Raw genomic sequence first — 20254 nt, 5'->3', positions numbered from 1 at the left:
GACCAGAGTGGCTCCCACCGCCGAGAACGGGTTGCATCACAGCATCCCATCATATGTCCCGAAATTACTAAAACCAGTCACAATCTAGCAATAGATACACATGTAGTGGTATATACATAACAGTTTTATTTTGATAGTGATACAGATTCAGATGAGAATCCCCGGGGATTGGGCTGTTCATGACCCAGTGAGGGCTCTTTCGCCTCCCTCAGTTCAGCCCACCATCTATTGCGACGGATGTAACTGGTCGTACATTTCTAATGAGCGCCTGGAGCGTCCACTAGCAACCGCTGCTGCCCGCAAAGTCTTCTCCTTCTCCTCAATCTTCTTGGTAAGGACTTCGAGATGGCCTTTCAGAACGTCTTCATCAGTATCCGCAATCGAGCCGACAGTTAGGGCTGTCTCAATCGCGCCCTGCATAATCAATTCCGTCTCGAGCTCATTTGACATCGATGCTAGTCTTTGTAACTCACTCTCCACTTTGGGCTCCTTGGGCCCTTCCACTGGCGTGTCCTGGATAACATAGGCTAGCTTTCCGGCGAAGCTGGTAACTTGTCTGCGGAGGTCGTCGGTTCCGTCCTTGACCGCTGTATGTGCACACAGCTCAAGTAGAGTTGCAAGAACAAGTGGATCAGATCGGGCATCGACCTGAGGTTGCGGCCGAGGCTTCCTATCACCTGGTTGGGCCCCGACATCGTGTAGAGACTTGAGGTGTAAATGCTCCTCAGATTCGAGCATGAGAGCAGCAGTCTGTGCGCGTTTCCATGCTGTTTCCAGTTTCGCACCCTTGAACTCGCCCGCCGCCGCCTGTTTATGGAAGGCTATGAAAAACTCCCGTGCCACTCGTGGCCTGCAAAGTCTGAAATTTGTCTTCTCTGCTGATCTGGCGCAGTCCAACAAGACGCCTTCTTTACCCATCTCACCAGCTTTTCGTGTCAATCTTTCCCAGAAATACTCAGGAGTATTTTGTTTCGTCAAGACCAGCCCCTGGAGGAACGGGGACAGATTCGACCATGTCGAACTCGAGGCTTCTAGGAGTGACAAAAGTTGCTTCGTATAATCCCTGAGAGCTGGCTTATCGTAGGATTTTGTAGGTCGAAGCCTAATCTCCTCACCATCATCCATGGCAACGGTGATGCCGGGATCCTTATTGAGCAGTTCATCGTGGCGGCGTCGAAAGATGAGTTTCTGATGTTGTGGTGAGAGCGCGGCTGGAAGAAAGACTCGTTGTCGGAGGTCGGCCAGTAATTCATCAAACTCAGGGCTTGCTGTGGGCACGAAATTCGGAATCGCTATAGACACGTCAGCGTCTTGTCCTGGCCAGAAGAGATCTATGGCGATGTGCATACTCTTTAATCGTTGAGGAGTGCTGCTGAAGAAGCGTGAAGAGGCACTCTTTGCAGATTCATGCCGTTGTGTGCGGCAGCCTCTACACACGTAGCGAAGTGACTGCCCTAGCTGGGCCATGATCTTCTCTCAAGCAGGGTGTGGGCCGTGGCCAACAGTCAGTGAACGAAGTATTAACACGCTGGTAATCGAGGAAATGACTTCGAGGAAATGACTTCGGTAGCAAAAACTCCTGCGATTGGCAGCGAGGAGGCCGCCGGAAACCGGCGAATCAAAAATCCGACAACTGCTCAGCAGGCTCTATAGTCACTAAAGAGGGATCAAAATCTCGCCGCTTTCTGGCCTTAGCGGAGGGATTTGGAAAGTGCTTGCTCGTTTCCATTCACATAGCTTATCGTTGTAAATTCCCACGCAGAGAATTCTACGAGGCCGCGGATGTCAAGTTTGGAGTCTGAACAGGCAAACCAAGGCTATCATTTTATCCCCGATTGCCTCACATGTGACTTCGTTTCCTCAATGTACAAATCAATCCATCTTGCTGGACAAACCAGTGATTACAGATCTGCCATTCTCGCTCGGGATACGTCAACTCCACGCTGTACAATCGTAGAAGCTGCGGAATGACTTTCTGCATCTCAATCATGCTGATGTTCCTACCAATACACTTTCTGCTTCCACCTCCAAAGTTCAGTTCCAAGATGTTGTCCATCTGTTTCAATTGAGATTCCGAAGCGTTCAGCCATCTCTCTGGTTTGAACTCGTCTGGATCATGGAAAATGGTTTCGTCTCGATTCGTCACCCATGGATTGATGCCCACAATGGTGCCGCCCGGAATAAAATGACCAGCGATTTCGACACCTTCAGCTGGCACATGCCGCTCCATGAGCAGGCCTACCGATGGATGAATTCGCATTGCTTCCTTCAAGACAGCGTTGAAGTATGGTAGGAACGTTGTTGACTCTTTGTAGGTGATAGGCGAGCTGAGTTTTCCTTGTTCGGCAGCCTGATCGATCTCATCCACCACAGTTTTCATGCACTGAGTGTTGCGGCAAAGGTAGTATATGACGGCACGGAGGGCTATGGCTGTTGTGTCACTTCCTTTCGGGTCTGTCAGCTTAAGTTCCTATCTCTACTTCAAGTTCGTCTCACCAGCAAAGACATTTGTCGAGAGATGGACAATAATGTCTCGAGTACTCATCTTGAGCGGGTCTGAAGACTTGACATAAGCCCATCGTGAAAGCATATCACGCCCTTCGGAATCTGCATTGATCAATTCTCCGTCCCGCTTGATGGAGGCTCGACCATTGATTGCTTTCAACGTGAACATGAGGACTTGATTCCACGTCTCCATCGCCGGCATCAGCATTGAGAAGAGGGGGTTCCCAAGGAGAAATTTGTGGTATTCGGGAACTTGGCCACACAAGGCTGCGTAGGTCAGCATTCCCTCTATGGCTTTCATCATCCCGTCAACGTCTTTGCCCTGCTCCAGAAATCCAAGTTTGCTAGAGAACGTGACCTCTCCAACTACGTCGAAAGCAAAGTATTGGAGCCAAGCACCCAGATCGACCGGCTTTTGATCCCTCTCGTATCCGTCAAGTTGACTCATGAAGAGATCAATACACGAATCAATGGCTGCCTCAGACTCCAGAAGATTGGGCAGACTATATGCAGCGCCAACCTTCCTCTTCTCCGTCCTATGGTAATTTGGATCTCTAGTAGAGAACAGGTTCATTTCCGGACGCTTCTTCCACGAGATGCATTGAATGGGGTAGAAAGCCGACTTGGTATAGTTCTCCTTGATATTGTAAATCACTGGGATGAAGCTGGGATCAGCGATCGAGACATGGTTGGGAGCAATTCGAACAACAGGCCCATATTTTCGATGGATCGAGATGGCAGTCAGGTGGGCCTCTCCTTTCCATACATCGTACAGTCGCCAAAATTTGGTGTAAGCCGCCACAGCAGGTCCAGGGATGCCCACCAGATGTCGTTGGAATTTATTCCACACAAGTCGGAAAAGAATAAGTACAAAGATCAGCTGGAACGGGTATCCTGAGATAGCATGCTGAATCTGTGAGAGGACAAGAGAGCTCCCAGAGTCTTGTGCTGGTGCCATCTTCATTCTTTGGGATCTTTTAAGCCATATAAGAGTATCCAATTTTGTTAATTCTCAGTCTTGGGAAATGCCACTTAGGAGGCTAGAAGCTCTGAATAGGCGACGGACGATATATATGTGTATATATATGTCCATCAACCACACTCCAATAAGCTCAACACGAATGCTATTACGCAATACCTCCATCCCGTCCTGCCTGCAAGACCCTCATCCGAGAAACTGCACGGAGCATCTTTACCTAAGCCTCATCAATTCCCCACAAACCTTTCATGTTGATCCTGGGGACTTTGTCTCCCCGTAAGGGTGATGAGGGACAAAACAAACCGAAAGTGACCAGTTTCCGAACCGAAGTGCTCCATCCGGGTGAGCTATGTACGTCGTAGCCACTGTCCAGACAAGGGCTGAACGTGTGTGCGGGCAACAGGGAGATCGGCGGGCTCCAATTACTCCTACTTCTCTGTTCGCCATCTGGACTTACTAAGTCTTTTTGCGGGAAGCGAATCATGTACCCCATATACTAAGCAGGACAGGAATAAATATTGGGGTTTGCCGGATGCGCGACGTCGCACTCAAAATCCTTCGCATCATTGGCACGTGAATATGATGCAAAGCTGGTGTGTTTTGCTTAGGAGGAGAAAGCGTCAAGAGACATGTACGAGCTGTTCACGCCCCAGGGGAATAGGGTTCTGTTGCCAGCAACATCGAGAAAGCTAGCTGATAAGCCCCAAACGCATAATGGCGTAATATTGGATCCAACCACTACTTGAGCCTATGTTCACTTTCTGGGTTGACGGATGCCACTTTCTGGAATATCTGGACTCGCAGAAGAGAATTGCATGCAGCCTTGCAGAAGGGCCGCGCGAAACTCTGTTGGGATTTTCTGGCCAGGTCACCAGACAGGCTTTTCAGCAAGCTCGAAGACAAGATAGTTATTCGTGAGACAATAGCCTATGAAAAGCAACTGTCGAGATAGACTCTGACAATTCATCTTTCTATGTGCCTTCTGGCTGGTCGCACCATGTTAATGACGCTAATTGATCGTTACAATTTGGTAGATTCTCTACAATCTTAACCATCCTAGAGTGTCTCTAAACCTACATTTGGAAAAGACTTGCATATTCTGTGTATTCTCATTCGGTTTATGGTACACCATCCACAGAAACCTTTTAAGACCAAGCGGATCCTTGAAAACCATAGATCTGGCGGAGTAACGCGCCCATATGTGTGGGGAGAGACAGCGTCTGCCGGCTGATATTAAGTAGGTTGACACGAGACATCCTGTTGCCTGAGAAGTAATTGATGATACCTCATGCTAATCTATGATATTCGCCGGTTGGCCGTTGGCCATAGCCATCAATGGGTTGCTACGGTTCAAGGAATGTTGAAGCGTGTATCAGTAGTTGCCTGAGTGGTTAGAACTTAGAAGCATCAGTGTCACCACGAGCCTGCATTTAGAGCAGAATTTTAACAGGTGACATGGCCACAGCTCTTGTCAAAAGTGATTATAAACAGCCGAAGCAACAAAACCCACGATGTGTATATCTTCCTGGACAGAAGTTTCAAGTCGAGTTCGAGTCCGCGCCTTCTCACACGTACTGCAGGTATCTTCGCTGCGTACTTCATGTATCACGTCTCCCCTCCTGTGGCCCCTCTCTCGAGGAGCTACCTGAATTGCCAGGCAAGATTCACGGTTCGAACAATAATACGTGGCTTCTGGTACATCGACTATCAAAATTACCAATGCTCGACCGTCTTAAGGGATTTGTTGGAAGTGCATTAGCTATCAATGCATGCGACACACTAATAAGTGGGACATTTCTTTGTCACATATCAGTTACCTTTTGGTCTTAGCCACTGACACCAAAGATAATCGGAGGTGATGATCAACGGAATGAGCACAGTGAGTTATTTAGAGATAGATTTTACCGCCCGTTTCGAGACTATTTCCGACCATCACATTAGGCAGAATTCCCGTGTCCGTCAAGTCATTAATCAAATCCATCAACATCAAGTCACATCGCGGGGCTGCCATCATCCTGATTGACACTGGAAAGAATTCCTCGTGCAGCGTGATGGTACTGTTGTACGACACTTGACCCAACGGTAGCGCGAAGTCTGGATTGCCGACCAACGGGGATATAAATCCGGTGTTTAGTCCCATCAGCGCACCGTCGAAATGAGGTCCCGCTAAGTTGCGGTAAAGTGGCGCAGCTGGGGTGAACACGTACAGGAACAGGCTCTGTGAACACGACTCCGCATTCGTTGGCAGTACCTCGCTGTTGAACCAGTTTGTAAAGACGGTTTGGTTTGAGATAGCCACATCGAGCATCCCTGGTGAAAGCGTGTCTGCATATGCCCATGTGCCGTTGGTTGAAGGGTTAACGAAGGGGATTCGCCCATCGTACTTGGCAGAATATTTCTGGAAAAAGGGGTCTCGGATGATTTTGGTCTGTTCCAAGGCGCAAAGCACTGCCCAGGTTGTGCCGACAAATTCTTGCACATCAGCAGGCGTGTTTTCTGGGTGCGTTTCTACCCACTGGGTGGTGTAGTTGTTGGCTGAAACATTAGCAGAGAGGAAGCTCGCCAACTTCTGCACGAACTCGACAACCACTTTATCGCCGGCAGTCAAATCGGACGCATTTGCTGAAGGCAAGCCGTAGGTGATAATGCTCTTTGGATAACCGGTGTAGCTCGTCGTCAGGTTGGTGTACAGTACTTTCGCGGCGGTGGACCACAGCTGCGGATCCCGAACCAGGAACCCGGCGGTATCCATTGCTGGGGACAATGGCACAACATTTGTTAGCGCCACGTGCCCGTGTGACGGACGATTGCCGAAGAGCCCATTGTCTTCTGCCGGTACACGTATGGAGCCACCAGTGTCCGATCCAAGAGCTATGTCTAGCCACCTGTAGGAAGCAACTCCAGCACCGGGACCGGAGGAAGAAGACCCAGCTTCCTGGTAGCCGTCACCACGTGGGTTAAATGGAGTCTTGTAGTCGATAGCATCCCTCGCATTCTCCGGGGCCGCGAATTGTGTCGTCTTCATCTTGCCAACGACTACGGCGCCGGCATCAATGAGTCGTTGCACCGCCGGAGCAGTAACATTTGCCTCTGGGTAGAGGTCATAGTAAGCCCGGCTTCCGGCACCGGTCTTGAGACCCTTGATATCATAGAGGTCCTTGATACCGATACGGACACCAGCCAGAGGAGACTTTGCAGATGGAGAGTAGTAAAGGCGGGAAGGAACCGCAATTGTGATTGTGGAGGAGCCTGGCAGTGCAACTGGGAGTGCCGTGAAAGAGCCATCTGATGTAGGGATAACGCCTTGCGAGAATGCTTGCTGTTCATCCGAGTAAAGTAGATAAGGAATATGCAATGCCCCTGTGGAAGTCGATAGAAAGTACGGTCCTGCCAGAACAGAGGAAGTATGATTCGCCAGCTGCACAACGGAAGTTGTGCTGTTTGTCTTGGTTGAGATGGTCAAATCTGCGGCCGAGGATGCGCGTACGTAAACAACTGTCCGCCAACCCCTGTGAGCATCTCTCAAGACCAACGGTTGTACCGAGCAATGACATACCCTGCAAAAACCCTTCGTTGAAGACGTCGTCGCTTGCCAGATTGAATGAAGCGAGATCGGCCAGACTTGCGTCGGAGAACACGGACTCGCGTGTGTCAACTATCGTGATTGGTACGATCTGACTGCCAGCGCTCACAGATGCTGGAATGAGGCAAGACGGTATGGATCCTTGCGTCTCTGAACCGACATAGAAAGGCGCATTATTAACTGTAATGATCATGGCATTGTTCGAGCTGCTGACCGCTTCGGCCGCTTGCCATAGAGACAAGCTGAGGCCGAGACACGCTTCCCAAGAAACTAGGTGAAACATGTCTATTACTGGCGAAGAAACAAGAGGGAAGAAGTACTTACAAGCTGTCACCGACCCGTGGAATCAGAGGGGAAATATACCCATTATCAGGACATTGACCATCGAGAACGAAGGCTGAAGATCAACTAGCTTTACCGCTAATTCTGATCTATGTCTGCGTCGCGAATAGGAAGTGTGAAGATAAGGTAACCTGAACGCTTATCTTCGAAAATGAATAAAGAATATGCCGGCAATCCTTGTCGGTAATACGTCAGATCTCTTATTTTGCTGCGATGTTCTTTTATCGGATTTTCAATGTAGTAGACTCTTCACTGGAACTGTCATGTGGTGCGGAACATACGGGCTCCGCATGATTAACGGTGCGGGAGTGGCACGCACTAAGCTAAATCTCTTTACCAGAATCCCTACCTGAGGAACTTCCATGGAAAATATTTCTAGGTCCCTAGGCCGACACAGTACTCTCATGATCGACGTTGCTCGGTGATGTATGTACTGGAGATAAAATGGTAAATCATATCCGATAGCGTGCTTGGTGAAGAGGATATGCTCTCTTTTCAAAATAGCCGGCTAGTTGATTAGCCTTGGCAGGAATCTCATACCCAAGGCCGCTGGGTGGAGTTGAGCCCGGAATTAATTCCTGATCAACGTTACGATATGCAAGTCCCATTGCGCTAAATTCCCGTAACCATAGGATGGAATAATGATTTGAGCCATCAATAGACTGGTGGGCGGTTTGCCGACTCGGGAAGTTGGGATACTCATGCCTGTTCCATCCGGAAGCTGGTCCTGTGAGCCAGTGACTCTCTGTACGCCAAATACTGAAATGAGTCTCCTTCCCTCCGAGTCTGCCCTGGAGTGTTTGATGATGTGGAGCCGTCTCTTTCTCTGAAAGAGAGCATGAAGGTCCGGGAATTTCTTGTCAGAAGGAAAGGATAAAGCTATGATAGGCGCTCCTCTCCTCTCCGTTTCAAGATATTGCCGACAGAACGGAGATAGGCATGGGAATTATGGTGAATACGAAGGTTCTAGATCTCTGTCGTCGATATCACAGCTACATCCCGCCTGTAGAAAGTATATCTGGTGAGGAGTACACGAGCCTTGGATAACGCAAGAAGTATAAGTATTTTGATGGTTCTTTCGGACGGTCATCATAATTGTCTCATTACGTTAGGAGTCAAGCTCACAGCAGAAGGGGAAATGCGATCACAAATCGAATGGTGAGTGTAAACGACGGGCGTCTGGATCGCGCGTTTGATCGCAATGTTTCCTCTGCTTAATATATTGGCATTCCACTGACTATTGAAATTTAAGAGATCGAACGTCACGTACTTTGGATAAGAAGCATTTGCAGTCAATAAAGATAAAGCGGCGTGGAACCGTCCCCTGATAGAGTTCGTGTAAAAGCGGCCTTCAATCCCCGACTCGAACTTCACAGATTAATTCCAGGACGATGCGTTCCATCTGATTTCTACAACATTGCTCGCTCCTTCGCCGTACCTGAGAGCCCCGGTGACCTAGGCCCTAAGATGTCACAGTCACTGACGACCCGAGTGTCCCCATGCTGCTGGAGAACGCTGTTCCACGAGCTCCGACCACAAAAGCAAATTCGCAGACCCTACCACCTGCAACTGCAAACAGGTCCCGTCACAAAAGTTGATCTTCCTCCCGATCTCCCCAAAGCCTACTGGTCACAATTACCGGCAAGGTTACGACCAGATCATCGTACGTAGAACACCCTCAATCTCCTCGTGTCTGACCAGCTAGTGATCAGCTCTCTAATACTCAATACTGCCGCAGATAAACGAGAAATCCTAGTGCGCAAACCACCTGTATCAGAAGCGAAGACATGCAAAAACCCTGTTGCCCTGATCGAGCAACAGCAACTCGCCTTGCTCGACCCAACCGGTGCACGGGCACGCCTGTTCGACAAGACGAACCTCGACCGCGCGAAAGTCGGCGACATTCTCTACACAACCTTTAAATCGGGCGAGCCGTTCGCCGGCGTGATCCTGTCGATCAAGGGCTCCGGCCCTGGAGCGTCAGTGCTCCTGCGCAACCACCTGACCAAGATCGCGGTGGAGATGAGCATCAAGATCTACAGTCCGCTCGTGCAGAGCATGGAGATTGCGCAGCGGGCGCCCAAGAGGAAGAGGAGGGCGAGAATCTACTACATGCGCAAACCGGAGCATGATCTTGGAAGTGTGCAGAAGGTTGTTGATCAGTACCTGAGGCAGCGTGCCCAGTTGACTGGAGCTGGGCGGGCATCGGGCCAGCAGCGGGCAGGCCTAAGACCCGCGAAAAAGGGGAAGAAATAAAATATACTGTAAGACTGGTTTGAGAACCAGGAGAGCAGCTCCTTCTCGTTTGTTCGCTCTCGTGCCGCCCGAAGATGCTGGAAGCCTCTGTTACGAGTGGGTTTGGATTCGAGGGGGAGCAGCCATGCCGAACTTCAGATGTATACCGTATTGTAGGAACATGCAGGTCTCTTCATTTCTGCCAACATTGTACCTCCCTTACTCACTAGATGCTCTGATTGTGAAAACGCGACTTATTAGGCATGGCTGTCATCAATCACACACACACACACACACACACACACACACACACATCAATTAAGACTCATCAATGTGGTATTCTCTACCTAGGCGGCTGCGAGCGTTTACGTCGTAAATGAGGAAAAGTTTTGAGTCCTGGCAGCAAGCATGCCGTCATAGCCTTCTTCCATGCAAAATGTAGTCATCTATCTTCCCAGCACCTAGCTGCAGACGTTAGAATCGATCAATCAGCTACTAAAGACCGCGCAAAAGGTCTCTCACGGCAAGATCAGCGTATGGTCCCTATCAATCTGGACGGTGATGTCCAAAGTGATCTTCCCACCCCCGACAACGGCGGGACCCTTGACACTGAGCTTGCCTTTTGGAGTAGAGCTGCCGACAACATCCTCATCGCCCTCGAGATTGATCTCGACGGAGCTTAGTGGTGCGCCGTAGCAGATCACGTCGCGCCCCTTGTCTCGGTAGTCGAGGATGTTGGTCTGTGCGACAGCACCAGCGACGAGTGGGGTCGTGAACGCGTAGCCTATGCGTGCACCTAGGAGGAGACGGAGCGCGTGAAGATCTGCTGAGTGGAGTGTCGGGCTTGGGCGTGTGCTGGTAGTGAACGCTTGGGGAACCAGGAGAATGCGCAAGGCGGAGAGAGCTGGCAAGCTTGGGACGCTGCCTTTCTTGGTTGGGAGGTTGCCCGCTTGGAGATTGCGTGTGTCGTTAAATTTCGAGAGTCCAGAAGGTTTGATGGTGCGTGGGTCGGACAGATAGGACGCTACTGCCTTGGGCGAGGCAATAAGCACGGTTGGTTTGGCTCTTGAAATGGCAACATCAAGTCTGATTTGGTCGCCCGCAACGGAGTTGAGGGCAAGTGTCGAGTGGGAATACAATGCGGCGAAGGCCCAGGACAAAGTGTAGCTGTCAGTCAGACTGGTTGTTGGAAGAACCGTGTCGGATGTCGAGAGCTTGTAGGAGCGTGGCAGAGTGGCTAGAATGGCCGCCGTGGCGGATATCAAGTTCTCGGAAGTGTATTTAATGAGATCGTAACTTCCACCAGGTGTAGGGGTGAAAATAGAGACCGGAGGCACTTGTGAGTCTTTGTCAAGAGGTAAAACTTCAGAGTTGGTCGATCTTCGGTTGCTGCCAATGAGCTCCTGCCAGGACGTGACAGTAAATTCTTGAGGGGCATCGCTGGACCAATCGAGGTGCTGACTACCAGCTTTGGTTACCCAAATGATGTTCTTTATGCCCTTGTTCGCAGCCAAGACAGCGTCAAGGTCGAGTGAACCAGCTTCAGCAATCAAATGGTCGACAGAAGTGTGAGACAAGAGGGGGCCATATTTGTCTGGTGTGAGCCCATATGGTAGAAGAATTGTGGAAAATCCATAGAACGAACCGGCTAAAGAGGGAGTAAGATTTTGGGTAGAGTAATGTTCATAACAACAGGACACTTACCGAAGACAGAGGACAATAGTTCAGGAGAGTTCGACAGCGAGACGGCAACAGACTGTCCATTGTTGCGTTTGACATACTGTCCGATAACGTTGATCTCGAGGGTGAGATCATCGAGGCTGTGGTCGACGATCTTCTCCCTTCCCAAGATAGTCTGCATCTGGCCTCTCTCCCCCGTGGGAGTACCATCCTCTTTCACGACACCTCGGACAGCCTGTCTCCAGATGTCACGAAGGTCTCCAGGTCTGCCAGCACTCCATCTCGGAGTTCCGGCATCCTTGACCCCGAGTCCCGCACGAAGTGGGTAGCCATGCGGGATATCAATTGCACGGTAGACAGCCGACTCACCAGGCTGACGGATAGGTGCTATTTGTGATTGTCTTGCAAGAAGAAAAGGATGTGTGTCGGGGTCTTTACTTGTCAACAGAGGATAGGCGAGGAGAACAGCCAACAGCACAACAAGAAGAGTAGTCAAAAGATTCCATGATGCAAAGAAGTCTGCGATTGCAGTGTCTATTCTCTCCGCGAGACCGGTTTCCGTCATGGTTATTTTTGATCGTCTGATGAGCAGACGACAAGTATTCAATAAGGAAGATCTTCTACGACGATGGAGGAAACACATCGAAGTCGGATGAAATATCGGGTCCGGATTTACTCGAGGTCCGATGCCCAACTTATAAGAGTCGCACTGGCACGTGATACACATTTCCAGGCGAGTTTAGGTCATGATATCCAACGTGACCACCGAGGTATACAGGGTGTATTTGCGGAATAGATCTGGTTAAGTATACATTCCGACTAAGGGTATCTGTAGAAGCCTTATCTAGAGCCCTTTCTCCCTGTTTTAACTTTCTTCAAACTCCGGACGCATGCAAAAACACTGCCTCTTCAATGCTGATCTAACTCACATTGTCTAACGTTTGGCGCGAGTGGGCACCGAGATCATAGCTTGCTCTGAGGCTGGAAAGCCTTCCGGGATCTGTCCACTGCTTCAACGGCCTCCTTTTCGATTCTCGCGAGCAGGTCTTGACATGTAGGAATGTCGTGGATCAGACCAATAACTTGGCCAGCGGTCCAGACACCAAAGTCCTTGTCTCCATTGATGAAGACCTCTCGCCCGCGCTTGCCAGAGACATAAGGGGCAATTTCCTCAAATTTACCGGTAGTGCTGGTCTTTTCGATCCTGGCAGCCTCAGCACTGACCTTGTTTTTGAAAAGTCTCGAAGTATTTGTCCACCGCCTCATGACAAGCTCAGTATCATGTTCCGAAGCATCCACGATTGCCTGCTTGATGTTGATGTGGATTGGCGCCTCGACAGTGCACATAAATCTCGTGCCCATATTGATACCCTCGGCCCCCAAAGCCAATGCCGCTGCAAGTCCCTGGCCGTCGGCAAAGCCACCAGAGGCGATGAAAGGCACCCCCAGCGACTGTCTTGCCCTGGTCAATAGAATGAAATTGGTAATATCTGACTCTCCAACGTGGCCCGCACATTCGAAGCCATCGATCGAAAGAAAGTCAACGCCCAACTTCACTGCGGATGCCGCATGTCGGATTGTGGTGCACTTGTGGAGAATGATAATCCCGACAGATTTTAACAGTTTGATGACAGGCCCAGGAGAGTTGCCGGCCGTCTCAACAACCTTAATACCCTCATCGATACAAACTTGAGCATATTCGTTATAGGGAGGAGCATTCATGGTAGGAAGGAGGGTGATGTTGACACCAAATGGCTTCTTAGTAAGAGTTCTTGTCTTTCGGATTTCCTTGCGCAGGTCTTCAGGGGTGGGCTGAGTGAGGGCAGTAAGCTGAACACAGTCAGTGTCATTCTATAAGGGAAGTTTCGCGTCGCATACGATTCCCAAACCGCCAGCATTTGATACTGCGGACGCTAGCTCGGCATAGCCAACCCATTGCATGCCACCTTGAACAACAGGTACTGCAAACAATTAGATTTTGAATGGGTATTGATGGGCTTTGAGTTGGGATCATACCTTCAATGCCCAGTTGGCGCGTGAGTTCCGTGTTGAAACCCATGATGGACGGATTGTCTGGAGATTTGGGATGATTGGAAAGGGGATGAGTTGATGAAAGAGGACTGAGGTATAGCGGTCGCGACTCCGTGAGAGAGTGCTCTTGATACTATTTTTGAGAGCAAGAGGTAGTGTCTCTGACATCTAGGAGGACAAGATCCCCAAATAATAATACTACGACTCGACAGTTCGATCTGGCGACATCCGAGGGTTCGCCCTCTTACGTGCGAGGCATGAGAGGAGTTGGATCGATTCAGCCGAGGCTCACGGTGGAAATCAAGCCACAAGTAGTCCTTGCTGACAGAGCTAGGGACGGCACCGAGCGTCCTTGCCAGCCGCGCCTGCGATTTCGAAAAGTAAGCGGGTGTTTGTTGAGGATACCGAGGTCTCATTAATCAGGAGTATGTCTATGTATCTGTGATTATTAGTATTGCATTCCCTTGTTGCCCTCCCCCCTTCATCTGGGGGACGACTGTGTCCTGCAGGCGCTTGAAGCAGTGAGCCCAGCGCCTCGTTGAACCTTGAACACCAAGTCCCGAGGCACCGATTCGGAAACGCATCATCGATATTCCGGAGGCACAGGATAATCGGAGCGCATTATCATTTTTCCGATGACCCATATGCATGTTCCGTGAGCTGTAGTACTCCGTAGGGACTTACGAGTAGAGCCATGAAGAAATACAGTAGGAGGAGCCTGCTTCTTCATCGACCGATTGCAAAGCTAGTATGTTCCGCACTGGCATTTCATCAAGCAAAGCAATCGTGCCCCTGAACTATATACTCCGTAAAGTGCGTGCAACAAAGAATAGCTTGAGGCCGGCACCACAGTGCTTGCATTGAAGATTTCTCGCGAAGACCATAGATTCTGCGTGAGCGAAGTCGTGACGTTCTGTGTCTCTGTGGATCAACAAACGGCCTGCGCAAGGTGAAATTCCTTAAAGTGGACCGGTCCAGACAAGATGTATACGGAGCATTGGCACGGTAGCAGATTTCAGAGGTATATCGCGAGGCCTTCGGCCGTAAGACAAACGGCAAGCGGCAAGGTTCGTAGAAGGCTCTCGATATGGCCTAGCATCTTGGCGCCAGCCTCCTCGTATGGCTTTTCAAGGTTGTAAAAAGAATCATAGCATCACCATATTTCTGCGTGCTTGCAGGTCAAATATGTGCTCCCTCAGGCAGCAGCATTTCGATGTTATTGAGCCTATCAGATGGCGCATTGTGCGTATAGAATATCATCCGATCGATGCCTGCGCCATGTCCCTAATGCGATAACCCAATGATGCCTCCGCCCCTGAGCTCTGCTTCGCCTTACTAGCACCATATGCAATAGCCTTAATCTCAGTAAGTTATTGTCTTGTTCTATAACTATCTGCCTTCGCCGTCCATTTAATTGTTATGAGATTTCCTATTATCTCAAATGCCATAAACCATTGCTCTTAAGAGACCATTGATTTGAGATACATCTTTATTCATCCGACCACTGCCTTCCCACCAACATGGCAGTAGATCCTTCGCATGTCAATCCGCTTGATTGTGAAGAAGTCTCGGCCGATTGTCCTGTCAAAGCGTCCATCTATGGCTATTATCCTATTCTGGGCTGGAACGCTTTCTTCTCTGTGGTCTTCGGGCTATGCTTCTTTTTCAATTTCTGGCTGGGTCTACGATATCGGACATGGACTTATGCGCTAGCCATGTGTTTTGCTTGTGTGGCTTCGTGCATCGGCTACATTGGTCGCGTCCTCATGCACGACAACCCTTTTGACCAGCTGGGGTTCCAGATACAGATTTGTGCGCTCACCATGTCCCCTGCATTCAACGCAGCCGCCCTGTACCTCATCTTGAAGCATCTTGTCCTCCTCTTTGGCCGCGAATGCTCCAGAATACGCCCAAAGTACTACACTTGGCTCTTCATCTTCGTCGACTTCCTCGCATTGAGTCTTCAAGCCGCAGGCGGAGGAATAGCTGGCTCGGCAGGAGACAACGCTAGTTTCCGAGACGTTGGCGACCGCCTTATGATTACTGGCATATCATGGCAGGTCTTGACGCTCCTTCTCTTCGCCATTGTAGCAGCAGACTACTTTGCGCGTCGATTCAGATCTCCTCAACCGCTCTCGGAAAAAGCAGCTGCAGTGTTGAAGGACACAAGGTTTAAGATCTTCGCCGCCGCGGTTATGATTGTTTATGTGACAATACTCATCCGTTGTGTCTATCGTATTGCGGAGATGGCTGGTGGATGGCGCAACCCGATCATGCAAGATCAGCCTCTGTTTATTGGGGTGGATAGCTGGTAAGTCTTCTGAACCGAGTTCTAGCTTCTACACTCTCTGACTTCTGCGTCAGGATGGTCGCCATCGCCACTGTTCTACAGACGTTTGTCCATCCTGGAATATTTTTCCCATTCCTCTGCCGACGAAAAGGGAAGAAGGAGAGCAAAACTAGTGACACTGAAAACCGTGATGATACAAGCAGCGACTCAGTGGGAAAGTCTGTGATATGACCAGCGCCCGCGTCTTCGATGGTCAGATATTTGAGAAATAGATTCGGTTTTAATTCTGCACGGGCGCGGATTGAGCGAGATTTTAACAGATAGCTTGTACACCCATTATTTCTCTTGGGTAGTCTTTGAACATTTGAACATTATTGCCTCTGCATTACATGGCTTGAACGGACCACAGGGCTCCCACACGTTTCCCCTGCCACGTGCACACGCTCGCAAGGCTGAATTGATGTCTTGGCATCTGATTACGTGCTCCTCCCGCTCAGGGCAGCCGGAATCAGGGTCTCTCCCCAACTGCGGAACCCCAACTGCCAGGCATTCCCTTTACCAGTCATCCGTGCCGGTACCACCATCCCTCATTATGTGATACAACCTCCAATCACGCCCAACACTATTTGCCGGTCGGAATTTGATATACTCCTACGGATTCTCGATCCTCATCGGCACGCTGCCTGCAATGCACTTGTTACAAGATGGGTGCCTCAGAGTCGAAATTGGTGTTTAAACAAGGCATCTTTAGGCTTTCAGAAGAACGGAACATTCCTGCTAATGATCCTTACTGGACGGGTGTAAGTTCAATGCTGTTCACAGTGCATATTTGTGTGGCCGCAATGGCTGATCAATCCAGTTCTGGGAGCTACCTGAGTCCGTCGAAGATGTCTTCAGCTTGTTCTCTTCTGCGGACATCCGCAGAACGAGAGATGCATCGCTCGAGAATCTCGAATCGCTGATCCTCGCCGTAGCATCACGTCTAATTGTCCTAAAGAACCATCCCTCTTTTCCCGACCCCGAACTGGCCCCCGAGAGAGATGCTCTCAATTGTATCCGAGTTCTCACTCGACTCTTGCCTTACGTCTACGAGGCAGACCACATATCGGAATGGGAGGAGGGGTTCTTCTGGAGCTCGCGGCGTCGAAAGACAAGAAGAGCCCAGATTGCAGGAGAAGTACTCTTTGACGACAACGTCAATGCAAGCGACCAAAACCTAGATGCGGAGGGAAAGGAGCAGGAATACGAAGAGGCCAAGCCTCTCGCTGAGGAGCTCATTGACACACTTGTCGATCTTTTATTCTTTGCCGAATTCACCATACCTCTTCTTCCATCCGCCAAAAGCAAAGTCAATTATGCGATCTGGCAGAGCGGCGTTGGCTGCAAAGCATCTATCCCTACGAACAAGGAACTTGAAAGCAATCGATGTGAGGTCCTTAGGCTGCTCTTGACTATGGCGGGAAAGGCAATGTATATGCCGTCCAATACACTCCCTGTCCAAGGTGTAAGAGCCATCACCTACATCACGACCTGTTCCGACAAGCAGATTGTCCTCTCTGTACTATGTTCACTCGTCAACACCACAATCAAGTCCAATGTGACCTCATGGCGTCTACCTTATGATCATGTGGTGCGAAAGGACTCGAAACAGACTCTTGTTGTGTATAGTCTACAACTATTACTCGTTCTGCTACTCTACACCATCCCCGAAGAAGGCAGCGGCCCCGCTCCAAAGAATTTCTATCGACATTTCCTCGGCCGCTTACACCGGCCAGAAGACTTCCAGTTTCTGGCCGACGGAATGACCAGGGTACTGAGTCAACCAATGCAAGCTACTACATCATACCTTCCCGGAAGCCAGAAATCTGTCAAGTGGACTCCCGAAATGATCATGCTCTTCTGGGAGGTGTTGCAGTGCAACAAGCGGTTCCGAGCGTTCATCATCGAATCCAACCGTGCTCATGATTTCATCATTCTGATGCTGTTCTATGCAATTGAGTACAAGACAGACTCTTCGCGGCAAGGCATCGTTCGAATGTGCGTTTTCGTTCTACAAACAATGAGCGTCGAGCCCACCTTTGGTCAGAATCTCAACAAGAAGTTCGAGGCTCAAGAAACCTTACCCCAGTCAATCCGATTATCGAATTTCAGGGGCTCCTATGGCGACTTTCTCGTCTCGTCAATACACACCTTAATCACTGGCAGCAAGGGGAAACTTGATGCCATCTACCCTGCCCTCCTTGCTATCATCAATAACATGGCCGCTTACGCGCAGGGCTTATCACTATCAACGAGTACTCGACTTGTTCAATTGCTTACATCAATGTCTACGCCCAGCTTCTTGCTAGCCAATGAAAGCAATCACAATCTGCTACAAGCCCTCCTAGAGTCTATCAGCACTATTCTTGAGCACCAATATAAATCAAACACTAATCTTATATTCGCTATTTGGAGAGCGCGAAGAAGAATCGAAGCTTTGAGGCGATTCACGTTAGAAGGCGGCCGAGAAGAAATTGAAAGAGCCGAGCAGCTGAGAAAGGAAGGTGCACTGTCGGACGTGACCAACGGTCTTTCAAGATCGAGTACATCTGAAAACCTTGCATCACCAATACGTGGAGGACTATTTTCCCCAAGATCAGACACTGGTGTCGATGAAACGTTCGCAATAGGTGATTCCGATGAATCTGATAACGAGCATCTGCCGACCCCATCGCAATCTACGCGCTCCCTCCAAACCTCACGCACTCCTTCCATGGCATCATCATCAGTTGCCGATGAACACGTACCCTTCCAACTTTCAGGCATGTCTGAAAAGGCACGAGGCAAAATGCCCGCTGGTGCTCCTAGTTTCGCGCGCCAAAATAGCACGACAAGTTTGTCTCAAGTGTCGGCTTTCGTAGGTCGAGGTGCTTTCACACCCACAGCCGAGTGGTTAGAGACATGGCTACCGGATTTGTCTCTCCACACACTTCTGACCATCATCAAAGTGCTGTCTGCCCATCCTAGTGCACCGGAAAGGTCAAATATGCACGGCCATAGCAACAACGGCAATAATCCCCCATCATTGGCGTCCTCTCGGCGCTCGTCTATCGCAAATGATGAAGCATCCATCACCGACTTCCGTGCTTATATCCCTACGACTTCCACTCATCCCTCAATATCACCTATTCTCGCCTCCCCCAGCCCCATCCGCGTGCATTTCTTCGAATGGTCGTCCCTGTCCCTCGGCTGGTATATGTCGGTTTTGTGGTCTTTGATCTTTACAGCGGAGATGACCATAGCCCCTGCTGCTGGCACTACAGCTACACTGACCGGAACTGGTGGCATAGCAGGACCTGTCGGTGTTTGGAACGGGACGAACGTTAAGCTTTTCCAGGTTGCAACAGAGGGCAAACGCGAAGGACCTAGTCTATCTCAGCCCAGGGGCGCTGTCGATGCAGTTGGCAGCAGGCTCGTTCAAGGTGTTCAGGGTTTGAACCTTGGCGGGCTAGTTGGTCGGGTCGGTGCAGGCGTGGCAGGAGCAAGCGGTCCTCGGAGCCCTCGGATCCAAGGACACCCTGATACAGCTACTGGTGGGCCGCTGTCTCGAGCGAGTACGCGAGAAGTTTGAACTCTTTAGATCAATCCCTCATCTCTTTGAGTCTAGCGCGAGATCCGTGGGGCTGAATAGTCATTTACATTTCATCAGCGATCATTACATCCTAATGGCTATACGTAGTGATGTACCTCGCAGTTGGCATCGTCGGAAAATCGCTTGTGGTAACTTCAACGCGGACTATTCGTCAACGTCCCTCGCCGTCCCCACCCCGCCCCCACTGACCCCAGGACAGCGGACGAAGCCGTGTCAACGATTCTTTCTTGCACTACTCCGTACGCCAATTTGGGCACCGACCTGAACTTTGACTTGTTGATACCAGCAGTCCTGAGGCCAGAATTTAGAGGTTGGTAAGCAATGCGCAGGTATTCGGTCATCGTATGCGCAGGGCGAGCAGAGAAGGACGAAGTTCACGGAGCCTTCCCCAGCTTCAAACCTGTCAGGGAACGCAGCCTTGTGGGTGCAGGGGGAAGTTGACATGAGATCGCAAAGCACGACTGACTGTTCACTATCTAGTGAGCATGCGGAAGAAAGTTCAATGCGTCTTCTAGCCATTATACCATGCGCGTTCTCCCTGAGAATAGAATTGCAGGCACTAGCTTGATCTCCTCTCGTCGCATGAATATCCAGTCCTCTCCACCCTCCTCGAATCCACCCCCTTTTTGGTTTCCTCCCAGCCACCTGGTAGCTGCAACAATGGAAACACGGAGCTCCACCGCGAGGGTCACCGCGGATCAAACCGCCATTGGACAGATACAAAGGGTCATCGTGCGTCGAGGCGGACCGGACGCTAGTCACGGCTCATTAGATGGATCTTTCCGTGGAGATTGAATGCTTTGTCGAGCGGGCGAGCTCTCGGATCCAGAATACGGAGCACATTTGAAGAAATAAGAAAGCAGACGTAATGCTCTATAATTCCCACCCATCCTCAAATACCATGAGAATGGATCCAGCAAAGGCCACGACAGACTGCCCTAGCTTTCATCATGGTATTCGCGCACCGTATACAATCGA

The 20254-nt window shown here is 50.1% G+C and overlaps 8 protein-coding genes across 8 annotated transcripts; 3 read left to right on the top strand and 5 right to left on the bottom strand.

Annotated features, from left to right (window-relative positions):
- Window positions 1-225: 225 nt before the first annotated feature.
- On the bottom strand, window positions 226-1467 carry A1O9_12391 (uncharacterized protein; the record flags this gene model as incomplete). The annotated part of the gene is made up of 1 exon (XM_013398610.1): window positions 226-1467. The coding sequence occupies one exon, from the start codon at window positions 1465-1467 to the stop codon at window positions 226-228; it is 1242 nt and encodes a 413-aa protein (XP_013254064.1).
- A 373-nt stretch (window positions 1468-1840) lies between these two features.
- A1O9_12390 (cytochrome P450 oxidoreductase) lies at window positions 1841-3463 on the bottom strand (the record flags this gene model as incomplete). The annotated part of the gene is made up of 2 exons (XM_013398609.1): window positions 1841-2445; window positions 2497-3463. The coding sequence occupies 2 exons, from the start codon at window positions 3461-3463 to the stop codon at window positions 1841-1843; spliced, it is 1572 nt and encodes a 523-aa protein (XP_013254063.1).
- A 1909-nt stretch (window positions 3464-5372) lies between these two features.
- On the bottom strand, window positions 5373-7350 carry A1O9_12389 (uncharacterized protein; the record flags this gene model as incomplete). Its single annotated transcript, XM_013398608.1, has 2 exons — window positions 5373-6949; window positions 7041-7350. 2 exons carry the CDS (start codon window positions 7348-7350, stop codon window positions 5373-5375), a joined length of 1887 nt encoding a protein of 628 aa, XP_013254062.1.
- A 1526-nt stretch (window positions 7351-8876) lies between these two features.
- Window positions 8877-9665, top strand: A1O9_12388 (uncharacterized protein; the record flags this gene model as incomplete). The annotated part of the gene is made up of 2 exons (XM_013398607.1): window positions 8877-9072; window positions 9148-9665. The coding sequence occupies 2 exons, from the start codon at window positions 8877-8879 to the stop codon at window positions 9663-9665; spliced, it is 714 nt and encodes a 237-aa protein (XP_013254061.1).
- Window positions 9666-10162: 497 nt separating this feature from the next.
- Window positions 10163-11889, bottom strand: A1O9_12387 (uncharacterized protein; the record flags this gene model as incomplete). The annotated part of the gene is made up of 2 exons (XM_013398606.1): window positions 10163-11292; window positions 11349-11889. The coding sequence occupies 2 exons, from the start codon at window positions 11887-11889 to the stop codon at window positions 10163-10165; spliced, it is 1671 nt and encodes a 556-aa protein (XP_013254060.1).
- Window positions 11890-12287: 398 nt separating this feature from the next.
- A1O9_12386 (enoyl-[acyl-carrier protein] reductase I) lies at window positions 12288-13383 on the bottom strand (the record flags this gene model as incomplete). Its single annotated transcript, XM_013398605.1, has 3 exons — window positions 12288-13154; window positions 13203-13285; window positions 13341-13383. The coding sequence occupies 3 exons, from the start codon at window positions 13381-13383 to the stop codon at window positions 12288-12290; spliced, it is 993 nt and encodes a 330-aa protein (XP_013254059.1).
- A 1492-nt stretch (window positions 13384-14875) lies between these two features.
- On the top strand, window positions 14876-15876 carry A1O9_12385 (uncharacterized protein; the record flags this gene model as incomplete). Its single annotated transcript, XM_013398604.1, has 2 exons — window positions 14876-15666; window positions 15720-15876. 2 exons carry the CDS (start codon window positions 14876-14878, stop codon window positions 15874-15876), a joined length of 948 nt encoding a protein of 315 aa, XP_013254058.1.
- A 473-nt stretch (window positions 15877-16349) lies between these two features.
- Window positions 16350-19255, top strand: A1O9_12384 (uncharacterized protein; the record flags this gene model as incomplete). The annotated part of the gene is made up of 2 exons (XM_013398603.1): window positions 16350-16445; window positions 16505-19255. The coding sequence occupies 2 exons, from the start codon at window positions 16350-16352 to the stop codon at window positions 19253-19255; spliced, it is 2847 nt and encodes a 948-aa protein (XP_013254057.1).
- Between the last annotated feature and the right edge of the window lie 999 nt (window positions 19256-20254).

The sequence above is a fragment of the Exophiala aquamarina genome (assembly GCF_000709125.1).
Source record: "Exophiala aquamarina CBS 119918 chromosome Unknown aczIA-supercont1.23, whole genome shotgun sequence".
Classification (NCBI taxonomy): Eukaryota; Fungi; Ascomycota; class Eurotiomycetes; order Chaetothyriales; family Herpotrichiellaceae; genus Exophiala; species Exophiala aquamarina.
Note: the sequence above shows the minus strand (reverse complement) of the source record. Positions and strands in the feature narration are given on the sequence as shown.